Genomic DNA, 17,305 nt, shown 5'->3' with positions numbered 1-17,305 from the left:
TTTGATGTCTAAGGCTTTATTTATGTGTTTCCTATCTTGATTAGTGTTAATAATGCTAGATAGCCTTGATCATGCTTGAATCTAGACATTAGGATTTTCATGCCCATAAGATGTTTGATGAAATTCCCGAACCAAATTAATCAAGAGCTTTGTATTCCTAGCCAATGGAAATTGATGATTAGGGTGCTTAGTGGTATTTAGACTTGTTCTTAATGCATGCTTGCCTTGTGATTGCCTTTGGAAATAGTTGATTATCACTTGATTAGCATAGGAATCTCTATCATGGAAATGAATTGATTTGCATAAGTGTTCTTAGCCATAGGATTGTTCTTGATTGTTGCTTAGACATCTAGGATTGGTTAGCTATCTCCCAAGTCAATTACCTTGCCTAAGGTTCACTTGTTTAATCTTGATTTAAAGTTTGTTGCTAGTTGTGTTATGTTTCTTTGAGTTTGCATTGTTTGAATTGTCTTGTTTTCTTTCTTTGAATCAGTTTGTTAGTTATGATTGTTACAAAAGAACATTTTCCTGTTTAAGAATAGATTAAGCATCTTTGTATATTCTTAGTGAGTTGATTAATGCAAATTGTAGATTGATAATTTAATTGATAGAAAATACTACATCAATATGTATTTAATATTAGTATTTTTAAAAATTATTACTTCAATATCCATATTCCATATCCTATTTAATTTGCATACCTGGTAGCTTGCTAAGCATAAATTGATTTATCTTATCTACATCACCATTTCTTGGACTTAGAATAGCTCTTCCCTAAAGAACTTTGGATCAGTTCTCCTTGCAAAATTTTCACCTTAGATTTTTGTAACTATTGCTTGAATAGAATTTCCACTTGTATTCAATAATAAATCATCCGGAATTTCTATCTCCACATCTCTACTATTTGTTTCGTTGATTTTGCCATCCCCGATATCAAAAAGCCACTTTGAAAAAGTGGCGAGAGCACCCGCATCCATACTATTATGTGCCTTGCCAAGTCTCAAATTTTCGGTAAGTTTAAGAACCTTACAACTATTCCAAAGAACAGATGAGTTGATAGATGCTAAAACTGTCGCTACTCTTCCTCCTTCTGTAATAACATGTAGAATCTGTCACACACCTCATGATATCTCGCAAACTCCTATCCAAAGTTTCGTAACAAAGCTTGTTCATCATTGGAGCCTCGTCCCATATTATGAGCTTTGCTTCTCTAATTAAGTCAGCAAGATCAGATTCGGCATCGATCGTACACACAGAATATTCATTAAGATTGATTGGAATACCAAATATTGAATGAGCCGTTCTACCACCTTCCAAAAGTAAAGCAGCTATACCACTTGAAGCAACATTCAGAACAATATTACCTTTAGACCTTATATCAGCACCAAGAATAGTCCACAAGAAAGTTTTCCTACTACCACCAAATCCATGAACAACAAACATACCACCTTTGTCGTGATTCACAGAGTAAATGATTTCTTCATAAACACGTCTTTGCTCCTCAGTTAGCATAGGTAACAACTCATTGTACAATTCTTGTTGTTTATGAGGCTTATATATTCTCTCATCTGCGATAAGCCTATTTACACATGTGTTCATCATACTATTATCTGGTTTAGGAATTTTCTCAACGGCCGTAAGAGACGTCCTATTCGATCGCAACATCAGTTCTATTTCAGTTAAACATATATTTTTTATCTGAACATGTGTCAACATTAGACCTACAACAGTAAAGTTAAACACTTCTTTATAGTTTTGTTTGCGAAAAAATAAATTACATTCAATTAACAAAATAACAATTTGACTTGTGCGGGCAAAAACATTTTAAAAACAATTATTGGCTAAACTTTTTGTGGTCAAATATAACACTAATTCAATTCTTTTATAAATTTGTGTAGGCAAATATATTTTTAAATAATAGTTCAACTAATTTAACAAAATAAAAAGTAAATTAATTATAGGGCTAAAAAGGATTCCAACAAAAATGTAAATAGAAAAGAATTAACTAAAAGAGAAGCTATAATTTAATCTTCAAAAATAGTATTCATTTTGAGAATTTGTTAGAAATGCCCTTTTTGGCATACCATTTTCAAAAATGTCACTTTTTTTGAATATTTTCACTTTTGTCATCTTTTACACAATTTCCCTATGTTAAATTAATTTATAGAATTTGTTTTTTTTTTGGTTTGGGTTCCCAATTTACACATTTAGGGTATAGTTTTTAAGGGATAGGGTTTAGTATTTGGAGTTTAGGGTTTATAATTTTGTCATTTTATATACTAAAATGGGGTATTTTTGAAAATGGACACCATCAAATGGTAATTTTTAAAAGTGACATAGAAAAAGGGGTATTTTTGAAAACCCTCCATTTATTTTCCATTTTTTAATAATTTAAAATGGGATAAGATTATTTTATTTCTAAGATTTTCTAATTTTAGTTTAAAAAATAATAATTCGTTTTTTTAAACATTTTATTTTTAAAAGTGAAAGAAAATAATTTGTTAAAATTACTCATATACATATTAATTGTCATGAACTTTTGTCTTATTTAGAATCTTTGTTATTCCTTTTGGTGATAGAATATTCAGCCGGAATAACATGGTTTTTCCAGAGATTTACAGCAACCCTATGAGATTTTGTCGAGATCACAAAAATGTGTCATATCTTCAAATTAAATGGATGTTTGTGGTATATCCTCACGAGATTTTCAGTTCCTTCAATCCAAATCAAACCGTTATAGTTATCTATAGAAGTTTAACATTTTAGAAAATATAAATTTTCTTGAAACAAATATTTACAAAAGATTTTATTATTGAATATTTGATTTCTATTTTTTTAATTTTTGTTTAAAAAAAATTAGAGTAAAAAATAAAAGGTCTGTAGAAATTTAATAATTTTAAAAACAGAAATATTCTCAAAGAAATATTTGCAATATTTTGTACAGTATTTATTTTCTTTTACTTTAGTATAATACATTAATTTGCTGTGCACATGTGACTATGCCTTTTTTTCCGATATATATAGGAACGAAATTTGTAATCCGTATCCACCACATTCCAACATATTTATAATATGACCGCAACTTAGCTTGATTTTATTTTTATTTTGGGTCAAAACCGCAACTTAGCTTGATTTGTGTTTCTTTTATCAACTTCAACCTTACGTATTAAAAATCCCATTTAATTAGGAACTTGTTTGTTCCTCGTTAAATCAGTTACGCATTGAAATTTTGATTGCTGGTGATATTGTAATGAATGTACTTTATATATATATATAAATATATATATATATATACGTAATAAATGTTACTTTATATAGGTTCTATCTTAAATAATATTTTGTTAAAATTTGTCAACTTTCAAGTTTTATTTTCTAAATTACGAATGTAAAATAATAAAAATATACAGGCGTTAGCAAATATTTACATAAATGGTGATATTTCTATAAATATATATTTATATACATATACGTAATAAATGTTACTTTATATAGGTTCTATCTTAAATAATATTTTGTTAAAATTTGTCAACTTTCAAGTTTTATTTTCTAAATTACGAATGTAAAATAATAAAAATATACAGATGTTAGCAAATATTTACAGAAATGGTGATATTTCTAAAATTACTAATTCTTCTAACTTTTTTTTGTTCATACAAAACTTGCAGAGTAGTTTGCTTCAATTGGTTAACTTGTAATTGTATGCCCTTGTATGTATAGTCGAATAAAAAAACCACTAACCAAAATGGTGCTCCGACACACATATAACATAACCAATCGAAGGACACAAACATTAACTAAAACTTTAACAGGAAACACTGTATTTTTCGTGTTTAAATGAAAAATAATTTTATAAGTGAAACAAAAGATCTTTAGAAATTTAATAATTTTAAAAACAGGAATATTCTCAGAGAAATATTTGCAATATATTCTAGTATTTATTTTCTATTACTTTTAAATTTTAAATAAGATATAAAATTTAGATTTTAGATTTTTTTTATTAAACTAAATGCGAAATTTACAATTTGTAATATAGATTATTTATCCATCTAAAGCAATTTCAAATAAATAATAATTGTAAATTGTTAAAAAAGCTTTTCCTAATCTTCCTTAATCTCTTTCTTTCTTGAAAAACCTGAAGATATAAAGTCCTGAATCCAATTAATATTTCTTCCTTCTTCTTTCTATTTTTAAGAGGAAGAATAAATATTAATCACAAATATTTATGAAGAAATATTTAATCTATTTGTAAATGGAAAGAAATCAATTTTTTTAAGAAATTACCATATTTTTTTATGAATAGAATCCACCATAGTTTTTGTCCAACTATAATCATTACAAAAAATATTAGCAACAATATTATTTTTAAAAATTAAGGATTCGGGTTATCAAAAATTAATACCTGAATTTCATTATATTCAATTTTGTAGATCCACAATTATGATCAATGATCATCCATGAATTCAACTGAAACAAAAAAAATTATGTAATAGGTTACATATAAATAGAATTCTAGTTTAAATGTATTTGTAAACAGAACGAAATCCAAGTTCTTAGAAAATTACCATATATTTGTTATAAACAGAATCCATCATAATTTTCTGCAACTATAATCATTACAAAAAAAACATTAGCAACAATATTATTTTAAAAAATTAAAGATTCAGATTAGCAAAAATTAATATATGAATTTTATTATATTCAGTTTTGTAGATCCACAATTATGATCAATGATCATCCATAAATTCAACTGAAACAAAAAAAAATATGTATTAGGTTACATATAAAAGTTTTTCAAATTACTAAACTACAAAAAAAAAATATAAAAAATAATACAATATATATGTTTAAACAGATGGAGAAACCACATACAAAGTCTATGATTGCTTGATCTTGCTTTCCAAACAACCACTACAAAAAAAGCATAAAAATTAGAATCTGATGAACCATATAAAATTGCTTGTAGAATAAAAAATCATCGAATAAAAATATGATCATGTTTAGCCAAGAGAATAAAATTGAATAACAATCACCACTTAAAAAACACACAATTATTAATAATAATTTACCGATTTGATTATTTTTGTTTGCGTCATCAACTTGTTCGTCCAATCTTGTTGATATACAAAAAAACATCCATGGTCCATGGCAAGTACACCTAAAACACAATCAAACAGAACAAAATGAGTAAAACTTTTGATATGATTCCACATAATAATTAAAAATTATAGCAGCATAAAATTTAATTATGCAAAGCACCAAAGCATATAGATAGTACATCAACATGAAAAAAAAAAATCAAAATCATACAATAGTAAAGTTGATTCATTAGAAACAAAATAATACAAAAGAAAAATTATACTCTCAAAACTATATGTTTAGCTTATTGAATCCGACTTCTACTGTTTTGGCTGAGCGTCTATATATATAGCTTAGAAGGAAAATCGTCATAATTATCTTTACCATTTTAATATTTTAAAAAATAGAAATTTTCTTTAAACAAATATTCGTAATATATTGTAATATTTATCTTCTATTTTTTTAAAGATAGATATTGCGTAAATATATTAGATTTCCGATTCTGTAAACAAATTTCGTTTTTTTTTTTAATTTTCGTTTTTTTATTTTTTAAAAAAAAATTAAAACTTAGAAAAAGGGTAAAATTGTCTAGTTTTGAATTTCATTAATGGCAAATTAGTAATCTTAAGTCTGAGGATGAATGTGGTGCGTTTCAGCAACCTAAATAGAGAGTAAAAGCTTGTCCGAAATATTTATAAGGGTATTTTTCATTAAGGGCAAAGGAGGTCAATTTTTGTGAGATTGGCTGTGAGCTCTCTCGACTTCTCCTTTAATATATTAGATATCAATATGTTTGGCTCCTATTAAATATCAATCTGTTTGGATACATGATTTATATATATCCTTGTTCTGTTTTCAGTGGCATTTCATGTAATAATCTTTTAACCTATGTCTATTTATTAAAAATGCTTACCTTTTAATAGTATAGATTCAGCTAATACCACTAATATCAATATGTTTGGCTCCTATTAAATATCAATCTGTTTGGATACATGATTTATATATATCCTTGTTCTGTTTTCAGTGGCATTTCATGTAATAATCTTTTAACCTATGTCTATTTATTAAAAATGCTTACCTTTTAATAGTATAGATTCAGCTAATACCACTAATATCAATATGTTTGGCTCCTATTAAATATCAATCTGTTTGGATACATGATTTATATATATCCTTATTCTGTTTTCAGTGGTATTTCATGTAATAATCTTTTAACCTATGTCTATTTATTAAAAATGCTTCCCTTTTAATAGTATAGATAAATAATAGAGAATATGCATTGGATAGCATAATAATGAAACATATTAAAGGAAATACCATAATCACTACAGTATTACTGTTGGTAGATAGATGTATTTACTTTCTTCTCCTTGCGTAGGTGAGCATAATAGGGGGGACAAGGATAGGTAGAAATAATTTTTTTTTTCAAAATTCATATTATTCTATGTCTCCCCTCTCTCTCCCACTCTTTCCCTTCTTCTCTCTCTCCCCTATCTCTCTCTCTCCCTACGTCTCTCTCTCCCCCTCTCTCCCTTCTTCTCTCTCTCCCTTCTCTCTCTCCCTTCTCTCTCCCCCTCTCTCCCTTCTCTCTCTCCCCTACCTATACCATTAAAGCGCATCCTCATGTGTTGTGTTAAAAGATGCGGCTACTTGTCCGAAGATCAATCTTAGACGGCTCAGCGGAAGATCAATAGATGCGTTTACCCCCGTGATCCCTCATCTCAGTTTAGCATCGGATACAGCTCTTTTCCTTCCACAAACATAAAGTTTTCTGTATAAGAAGCAGGCATTACACAAACCACAGGGAATGCAAGCTTTTGAAAATCTGAAAACATCGAACAAAATCGCATGGGTTATTTATAAAACTGGTTCATAGTTTTAAAATATCATGTTCTTCACTAATAGTATAACACCCGTATGATGACCCCCTACTAATTCTGTCACCTACCTACACGACCCTGCTGTCGGCTTCCCAAAATTCCCGCCCATATGTTGAGGGGCTACCCAGTAATATCCCCTCTAAAAAATATGGTACTAACCAAAGTTTTCTGACAGTATGGTATATCCTTCATTCGTTTCTCATATTGTGGCATCCACCAATATTAGTGCTGGGCACGGAACGGATACCCTTGAATTTTCTCCGACCCTTTACTCGTCCCGACCCTAACGGGTAACAGAAAAAATTTACTCATACTCGACCCTTTAATAACGGGTACCCGGAGAAACGGGTACCCGGTAAAAAATAGTTGACCCTTTACTCGTCCCGACCCTTTATTATTACCCGGAAAACGAGTACACGATAAAAAAATGTTATTAATTTATGCAATATATAGTTCCAAAATTATAAAATTACGAATTTTGAAAATAAAAATAATATATTAATTCAGTTAGGCTAAGTTGAACTTAGGTTTTAACTCTAACTCTATAAATTAATAATAAATAATAATAATAATAATACAAAATATTAACGGGTATTTACGGGTCGGGTAGTAAAACGGGTAAAGGGCCGAGTAACGGGACAGGTATTGAAAACTAAACTAATACCCTATACTCGTCCCTTACTCACGGGTAATATAAATATAATACCCTTTACTCGACCCTAAAGCTGCGGATACCCTTTTTTGGGATGGGTATGAACCGAGTAACGGGTCGAATACGGGTAACGGGTATTAGTGCCCAGGCCTAACCAATATAGCCCTAAATAATATGTGTAAATTTATAAGGGATAAATAGATGTTGTTTCTACTGTATTTAAATTTATTTTGGAGCCCAAATATAGATGGGTGTGTCGGTCTTTTAGCCCATAAGATAAATTACAAATTCACAAATTTACAAAGGCCTTCGATTTGATAAGGCCCTTCAGTTAAAGGGATTTAATTAAGGTACATTCTGCTCTATTACCTCTTATTAACTCCTCTACTACATTTGTCTGAATTTGCATGTGATTAGGCTCAGAAAAATAGCTGAATGTGGAGAATTGCATCAAGGGAAATACTTCAAGCTGAATCTAAGTTGAGAATTAACGGGAAAAGAGTAATTGTGGGTGGGTTTGAAAACTACTAATTTCTAATAAACTAGCTGATCTACAAGCTTACTGTGACTCTTTGTATGAAGATAAATGGTAAGTAGGTTTGGATTCTAATTCATGTTCTGTGAACTTTCAAATCTGGTTATGAATTCCGAATATCCTTCCTCTGTTTTCCCCCAGGTGTACTTTGTGATCACCAATGATAAGCCTAATTTTAAGATTTTTTAAAGATTGTTTGAAGTATCTCATCTCAGCTATGTCTATCTAGCTTACATACATTTTCCAGGAGGATACAGAGGCAAGTCTTACCTTTACAAGCACTATTTCTATCTTGGCAGGGACTTTGAATATGGAGAGGACATTTATTGTAGTGAAGAAAGGTGGAAGAACACAAAGGTTTGATATATAATAATGTTGGTATTCTATGAGCCCATAAGTGACATGTGGTTAGTCTAAATAACCCCTGTGAGGCTGTGACCGAACCTATTTAAGGATATATAAAAGGCATTAGAACAACACATGGCATGTTTATGCTCTGATGATCAGTTCCAGTTTCAGTATTGTTACAGAACCAATATTTCTTCTTTTTACTACTTTTGTATAGACAATGCTCTGTTTTAGCCAGGTAACTTGTTTAATCCTCTTTAAACCTCACTTTCCTTTATTAGAAATACCTTATTATGGAAATTCTTTTTATGTTGATTGATCCTTTCTTTTTTTATACAAGTTGAAAATAATTTCAACATCTTACATTCTTTTGAGCTTACCCTTTAATCATCTTGGCTCGCGATTTGTTCGATCTGTCTTTACACTTTAAGCTGCTTTTTATTGGACCCTTTGACTTTGAGCTAGCGATCTAAGATACTATAGACTAATTTAAAGCAGAAAAAATCAGGTTTTTTTTAGTTGTAGATTAGAAAAAAAAAAAGAAGAACATGCTTAGAGTGCAATACAAGTAAAGTTGTAGGACAAAAACAATCAAGTAAACAAAAATCGATTTGGAAAGGGAAATAGATAGGTGACGTGGAAAATATTCACGGTTTGATGAATAATAAAGTTGGTTGTCTGTTTTAATGACTTTGTTGTCCTTTTCCGCGGGATACAGACACAAGAGCGCACACCCATGTTTCTTCCATTTATTGATTTCTTACTTTTCTTTCTTTACATAGCACCTATCTAAATTATACAGCAATAAAAACATGTCCGCTAACAAATGATACATATAAGTACAAACAATTTTATAACTACAAGTATTTTTCGTTTTCATATTTAATAAGGTTAGCTTACTATTGTATTTTGTCAAATGAAAACTACATTCATCTATATATATACTCACTCTGTTTCATATTAAGTATTATTTTAGAATTTTTCACACAGATTAAGAAAATCATTAAATTTTCTATTTTACCCCTTATCAATATATTATTTATTTTTTTCTATTGGTCAATATATTAAATTGGTAGGGATAAAATTGGAAAATTTACCAAACATCTACCTTGGAAATACAAAATAACACTTATTTTGTAACAAAATATTCAGCTTAAAATGACACTTAATATGAAACAGAGGGAGTATTAAAAATAAAAAGAAGGACACAAACTTTAGATCAAAGTTATATAACTACTCAAAAAGATGTAAGAAGCACAAAAAATGGGAAAATGTTGGGCTAAGACTTTAAGTATATGATTGGATGAGAGAATGGTTGTTTAACAGGGGTTTAAAGTTATTTTAATCGCTAATCAAATAGTATTATGTTTACAGTTACAGGTTGTATCTACATGCGATTTTACGTATTTGGTGGCATAGTTTCTGGATAGCTTGATCTTGATATATCTTGGAATTGTATAATCAATCTTTGTTTTCTTATGTATTTAAAAATAAAACCGAAACAGTGAAAACTCCAAACTATGAACTTTTTTTATAAGAGCTAAATGGAGTAAGAGGGCATGCTACGAACGTGCAACCGCAACCTTAATTTACGCAAAAATACATATATATAACCCAAAGAAAACAATAATATCCAACAATGAGTAGTCACGTGGCTCTCTCTACGTATATGCCATTACGTGATGGACTTAATATTACAAGTGTCATTCTGATTTAGCATATTGTACTATCCTAATAAGAGCTGTGTTCACATGTCCCCTGCGGAGTCGTATTAATTGTAAGCCAACTAACTTGTGGAATTTATTTAATACTACTATAGATAATGATATAGTATATATATAGTTTTCGTTTTGGCTCGTACCGAGTTTTTGTTAAAAAAATACATTGACCATTATTTGAATATTCTTAATTGAGGTTCTGAGATAATATAGAATGTTTATAAACATTCTATTCAACACAAAAGCAAACAAGATCTGTTTTCAGCAGTGCTATTTCCTAACAAATTTACGAACAAAGTTTTGAGTAAACATTTCCTTGGCAGCTGTACGTTATTTTAGTTTTGGTTTAGACCTATAAATGTATTAATTAATAGCTTGATTGTTTTTTTCTGTCAAAGATGTTTATTTACCTGATGTTTATTTATCTTCAAGCCTGATGTCGTTCACGCAAGGAGACAAACTTTTCCGGATTCTATTGCATAAATAAAAAAACCTCGGATTTTGTAACACTTGGCAAAAAAAAAAAAAAAGAACTACTAATGGATACTACTAGAGAAAAGGACAGTGTGAAAATAGTAGCTATGCTTATTATCACAAAAGCAACATAAAGTTGAAAAAAATGATCATAAGAATCAACGGGGTAAAATGTCAAAAATGGTATCCATCTGTTTTTAGACTCAACAAGGTAATAAGTATAAAGGAAGGAACTCAAGATATGATTCCAAAACCCCCCCCAAATAAAACGAAACTTTTAAATACATTTTTGTTTCTTTTATTATACATTAATACATATATATAGTAAACTATAACATATCACATAAACTATAGTAAAATATGGTTTCAGAAAGAAATACATGTCTCTCTTCTCTAATTTTATCAAATTATACAAATTAAAAAAATATACTTCCTCTGTTTCACAAAGAGTGTCATTTTAGAGAAAAAAATTTGTTACACAAAAAGTGTCATTCTACATTTCCAACGTGCTTTTTAATGCTATATTTTCCTTTTTACCCCTAAACCCACAGCTCTTTTTATTAAATTTAAACCTTTAATCACTTCTTAAATAAGGGCAAACATGTATAATTCAAACTTTTCTTAATTTGTATGAAATGTGTCAGAATGACACTCTTTGTAAAACAGAGGGAGTATATAGTATACTCAAAAAAAAATTAAATAGTGAAAGCTTAAATGAAAAAGGCAAAAATTGATTTGATATAACTTTATGGTGGTATTAAATATGGACAGTTTGAGTTAGTTCGATAACATTTATTTCTCTGCCTCTTTTCCAACGTCGTCCCCCTTCTTTATAAATAAGACCGGTCCATGACTCTCACGTGACCTCTCTCTCTCCCTCTCTCACGTCACGTGCCTCTCTTCTCCTTCTTTCTTCTTCGTCATTAATATAAAAAACAGTTGGGAAATTTATAACTCTCTCTCTCTCTCTCTCTGAAGCTCTCTCATCCATCAACAATGGAAAACCTCATCAATCCCAGCCATGGAGAAAACTACGATTCTCACTCTTCTTCTCTCGATAGTCTCAGACCTAGCGTAGTAGTCATCATCCTCATCCTTCTCATGACTCTTCTCATCTCCGTCTCCATTTGTTTCCTCCTCCGCTGTCTCAACCGCTTTAGCCACCGCTCCCTTCTTCCTTCTTCTTCCTTTTCATCTTCCTCCTCCGCCGCTGTAACTTCAGATTCTCGACGATTTTCCGGAAACAGAGTCGCTCCGGAAACAGAGCGATCAACGGTGCTCGATTCGCTCCCGATTTTCAAATTCTCCTCCGTGACTCGCCGATCTACTTCCACTAATTCCGGCGATTGCGCCGTATGTTTGTCGAAGTTTGAGCCGGAGGATCAGCTCCGTCTTCTTCCTCTCTGTTGTCACGCGTTCCACGCCGATTGTATCGATATCTGGCTAGTCTCGAACCAGACTTGTCCTCTCTGTCGTTCTCCTCTCTTCGCCTCGGAGTCTGATTTAATGAAGTCTCTCGTCGTCTCCGTCGGAAACAACAACAACAACACCGGAGGAGAAAACAGCTTCCGTCTCGAAATCGGATCCATCAGCCGTCGTCAAACACCGATTCCGGAATCTCCTGATGATCAGCACAGATCTTACTCAATCGGTTCGTTCGATTACATAGTTGACGACGTCGAATCAGAAATCTCAGAGTCGAATTTTAACCGGAGAAGCATATCGGGAAAACAAGAAGACTTGACGACTACTACAGCGACAACAACGACGGCGGTTGAAGCGAGTTTAGCGGCGGATATAGGTAACGAAGGTTCTAGAAGCTGGCTAAAGGATTACGTGGACAGACTCTCGAGAGGTATATCGTCGCGTGCAATGTCGTTTAGAAGCTCTGGTAGGTTTTTTACCGGGAGCAGTCGTCGGAGCGAGGAATTGACGGTGATGGATTTAGAAGCGAATCATACCGGTGAAGAGATCAGTGAGCTATTCCGGTGGTTATCAGGAGTGTGAGACTGGTGAGTGAGTCGGTTACATTTTTATTCATTCACTTCGTTTTAACCAAAACCAAAAAACAAAAGAAAAAAACAGAGCATTGCTTTTGGTTTGTACATAAAATATAAACACCATCTGAAGTTCTTTGCTTCAATATCACGGATTTTTTTTTTTTTTTTTGTTTGGTTGGGTCGTTTTACTATTTTCTGACGATATAAACAGATGAATTCTCTGGTTATAAGGTAAGTATATTACTACTTCTTATGGTATATTTTCTCTTCCAATCTGACAATATTCAGTAATTTGTGTGTGTCCAAGGCGATTCATTTAAAACATTTACTCCATATGATACCAAATTTCCTTTAATTTGGATATAACTTTTGTTTAAAATACATATATAGGAAAAAAAACAAAAATCTGTAGCAGAGAAATACCAAAACCACAAAAAAGTGAAATTTTGTTAGACAATTAAAAGATGGAATACTTTTTTTTTTACCGTGGCATACCATTCACCTTCATTATTGTATCACCAATCCGGTACTACACTACGATTTATATATTCTCTGAATTTTCTAACAAAAAGGTAATGAATATGATTCAAAATTATGTAAAAACAAAAATTATGTTCAAAAGAATTAATAAAAGTTACATTTATAGATAGGAGTGTAATAATAACCAGCAGTAAGGAACTATATAATTTAGGTTGGATTAACATAAAAAACCAAACCGTATCAGAAAGCAGAAATGGTGTTCAAAGATGAGCGCATAAAGTGATTGGGCCGAGATAGTAGTAAAGCCCAAAATTAAGTCGAACAAAGGACAGAAACTTTTCAAAAAGAACTTATGAGAAGTGTGTAGAAGAAAAGAGGTTCGTCAATAAACAAACAAAACACAGCAAGAACGAACGAGTCTACCTACTCTACTTCCCAAGTCCCAACCTAATAACTCCGCCGTGTCGTGTGACTTCATCGAGTAAGGAACTTATCCCAATGGCTTCTACTTTCGTAACAGTACCTAAACCCTTCTTGTCTCTTTCCATCAAAACCAATGGTCCTCCTTCTCTACCTCACCAGACGAGCCTTCTCGGTACAAATCTTAATCCATGTTTCTCTGTTTTCGTTGTTAGCTTTTTTTGTTGTGTCTTACTTATCTCCCATTAACGAATCCCTTCTTGTTTCTGTATCTCTTCTATAGGATTTCGAAGAAACTCCCTTAGAATTAACGCCGTCTCCACCAAATGGGAACCGTCAAAGGTACACACCTTTTTTGTTTTTTCTTTCCATCGTCGTCGTCTCCTTTGATCAATTGGTGGTGATTTTTGTTTTAATCGGTGGAGATCATTTATGTTTGTTGTAATTGGGTTTTTGCAGGTTGTTCCACAAGCAGACAGAGTCCTTGTCCGTCTTGAAGTGCCTTCTGAGGTTCTCTCTCTTAAGCTTTCTTCTTTTTTTACTTTTTACTTTTTTTGAGTCGATCTCCTTATCTTTCTTCCTGTGATTCCGTAGCTGTCGAGTTGAAATGTCCCCTTATGATCTTTAAAGTCTTGGGAACAATTTATTAGGGCACTGAGAGTCTGAGATTACAAGAAACAAAACAAAAATTTGTTTAGTTGCTCAGCTCGTGGTATTTGCGGTTTTAGTTAACGAATCATGAGTCTTTCTCGAGTCTTGGTAAATCAAATAGTTACAGTCCTTGCTGTGAGTTACATATCCTGTGTTGATGTGTTAAAGCTTTGTACTTGTGTGCAGAAATCCTCAGGTGGAGTACTGTTGCCTAAATCAGCTGTGAAATTCGAGAGGTACCTAACAGGCGAGGTAAGGCTCTCTCTCTCCCCTGATCTTTTACTTGGTTGTTACAAGTCTTGAGAAGAAACAGTTGATGATTACAGGTTGTCTCTGTTGGGTCTGAGGTCGGGGAAGTAGGACCTGGCAAGAAGGTATGCTTTCATCTTCTTAAACTTTAAAGATAAATGAAATTACTCAATTCATTTATTCATGCATGCTCTTGTCTCTTTTACAGGTTGTGTTCTCCTATATGAGCGCCTATGAGGTTTGTATTTGATGATTATTATTAGGGAACATTTAGAAAAACACTATTCTGTTATGACTTTGTATCATACTTGTGAAAACTGAGACATCTCTCTCTCTCTTTCTTGATTTCTTCAGGTTGATTTTGGAACCGATGCTAAGCATTGCTTTTGCAAAGAAAGCGACTTATTAGCAATCGTCCAGTGAAATCTGAAGAAAGCGACTTAGTTTCATGATCAGTGAACTGTGCATTCAATGGTGGTATCATCTACCAAAGAGTTTCAGGTTTTGTTTTTTCTTGTAATTTCAGTGACAACATAGATGTTCTCTTGTTTGAATCTCTTGTTTCTGACACTAGATTCTGCTCACAAGCCAGAATGTAAGAGCTCAAAGTGTTGAATGGGAACATGGAGATTGATCAGAAAACGAAATTGTTATGAGTCAACAATATTCCCAAACAGAATTCGTTTTCTTTGCAACTTTCTCATAGGAGAGATAAAACCTTATATGTTCATAGCTTAGATTAGTGAACAACAAATCGATATTATAAGGTTTCCTGACTTGAACTTCTACGGTTTGAACGGTAATCAAGTGATGTTATTTTAGCTCAAAACAATAAAATTCAAATCCAAATCAATTTTTCATGTATTTTTTTTTTAGAAATCTCTATCTAAATTGTGTTTTAGATAATCTTTTTTTCCTAACCTAACCTAACTTAATTTCTATGAGCGTTCGCGGACCCATGGAGATGAATCCCATGGACCCCTCTTGCCGTCTTGCGTAATTAGACAAATTCAACTTTGATATTTTTGGTTTAAATAAAAGTTGAATTGAAAACAGTCTAATGTCGTACTTGAATTTTATGAAAAGTCGATAATATCTATTTTGATACTTGTGTCATATAAGCGATTCCAATATTAGCTTTGTAGGTCTACGTGTTGAAGTGGACTTTATATAAGAAGGAGAGGATTGTAAAACCCAATATAAACTTTTCCTAAGGTAAAGACAAAAAAAAATATTAAGTAAAAAACTGTCACTCTCTTAAGCAAGAAAATCATGGGTCAAAAATTCAGTTTAATTTATAAATCTAAGCTCCCTCATTACGACTATTCAAAAACGTAAATGATTAGTCTAATGACATACATTTGAATTAACACTTGAGCTCATTATAGAAGTTATGGTTTATATAGTATCTAATCGTTATACGATCCGTTCCTGATTTGGTCCAAACTTGTTGGAATCTAGCCCCGTTTTGATCTAGTTCCACGATTATACCGATCGATCCAATACTTTGACATGCTTTCTTAACTAACACAACCTGGCTGGATACATAAGTTTTCAAAAGAAGAACACTACATTGCTTGTCTGAACCAAAATATTTAGCCCATCAAACTCTACAATTACAATCAGAAACAAAACGTTACAAGGTGGTAGTTACAAATTACAAACTATGTTCCATTCTGATTATTTCTCACCCCAAGCCAAATAAAAAGCTTGATTTTGGAAAATTCCATCTTTAGAAAAAAGCCAAACGAACGAGCGGTAACTTAATTTTTTACTATCCATCCACAAGTCAAACAAATACGTTGACCAAAGACTAAACCACCAAACCGAACGAACTCAACGGCGGCGATCAACTCTACCTAAATCCACAAGCTTCTTCGATCTATTTGCGCAAAACGACGCCGCTGCAGATATATGAGGCTTCTCCTGCTCCGTAGTAACCTCGCCGGAACCGGAATTACCAAACTCCGACGGGAATCTCATTCTCCGTTTAAACGGACAGTTAGGACTAGCTCTCACCAACGGACTCAAACAAAAAGCCATCCCGGACATACTCTTCTTCCCTATCCCATTCCCAACCTTCCTCCTTCCCGGAGTTTTCGTCGTCGTCGTCGCCGGTGTGCTTCTCAATTCCTCTAACGATTCCGCTTCCGGCTCCGTATCTCTCGCAGGTGACATTCCTCTACAGTATATACGCTGAGGTCTACGACCTGCGATCACGTCTTCGATATAACACGGTTGCTTTTTCCGGCGACCGGTGGAGAGAATTTTCGAGATCCATGAACGTGAAGAAGACGACGAAGACTCAGACGCGTCGCTAGAGAATCTAGGATTGCTCGATTTAGGATTCGAATCGAAATCTTCAGATCTAGCTCTGAATAGATTAGAGAATCTAGACGATTTTTTTGATTTATGAGATCGGTTCGATTCGAAGTCTTTGCATGAGTAGCCGGCGAGATCTACCTGAGGGGTTGTGATGAATCTCCGATTAGAAGATGTTGTTAAAGGATCATCTTTTACTTCTCCGGTTCCGGTTCCGGCGTCGGATTTTCTACGGGTTACGTAAGGAGAAACAGAGCGAGGGAAGATTAAAAGCGGAGGAGGAGGAGGATTATTAGATTTGCGTGATTGGTTACTACGATTGTTGTCTTCAATGGCGGCTGTAACGGCGGCGGAAGCGGCGAGGGAGAGGAGACGTTCACGGAGGCAAGAAGCGCAAACGCCGTTGGTGCTGCTGCTGAAATCTACGGTGTGTCTCTTACACCTCATCGGAGGGAATATGAATTGAGAAGAAGAAAAAAAAAAGGATTGATTTTTTTCTG

General features: G+C 32.7%; 3 protein-coding genes across 3 annotated transcripts; 2 read left to right on the top strand and 1 right to left on the bottom strand.

Annotated features, from left to right (window-relative positions):
• Nucleotides 11,581-12,941, top strand: LOC104788291 (E3 ubiquitin-protein ligase ATL4-like). The gene has a single exon (XM_010514027.2). It carries the CDS (start codon nucleotides 11,680-11,682, stop codon nucleotides 12,688-12,690), a length of 1,011 nt encoding a protein of 336 aa, XP_010512329.1. The 5' UTR covers nucleotides 11,581-11,679; the 3' UTR covers nucleotides 12,691-12,941.
• Nucleotides 13,530-15,267, top strand: LOC104788289 (10 kDa chaperonin). The gene is made up of 7 exons (XM_010514026.2): nucleotides 13,530-13,758; nucleotides 13,867-13,925; nucleotides 14,043-14,093; nucleotides 14,421-14,486; nucleotides 14,561-14,608; nucleotides 14,692-14,721; nucleotides 14,838-15,267. Exons 1-7 carry the CDS (start codon nucleotides 13,662-13,664, stop codon nucleotides 14,904-14,906), a joined length of 420 nt encoding a protein of 139 aa, XP_010512328.1. The 5' UTR covers nucleotides 13,530-13,661; the 3' UTR covers nucleotides 14,907-15,267.
• LOC104788288 lies at nucleotides 16,055-17,285 on the bottom strand (the record flags this gene model as incomplete). Its single annotated transcript, XM_010514025.2, is given in 1 exon segment — nucleotides 16,055-17,285. A coding segment is annotated over 1 exon segment (933 nt). The 3' UTR covers nucleotides 16,055-16,319.

This window comes from Camelina sativa, chromosome 5 (genome assembly GCF_000633955.1).
Source record: "Camelina sativa cultivar DH55 chromosome 5, Cs, whole genome shotgun sequence".
Classification (NCBI taxonomy): domain Eukaryota; kingdom Viridiplantae; phylum Streptophyta; class Magnoliopsida; order Brassicales; family Brassicaceae; genus Camelina; species Camelina sativa.
This window is presented reverse-complemented; position numbering and strand designations above follow the sequence as displayed.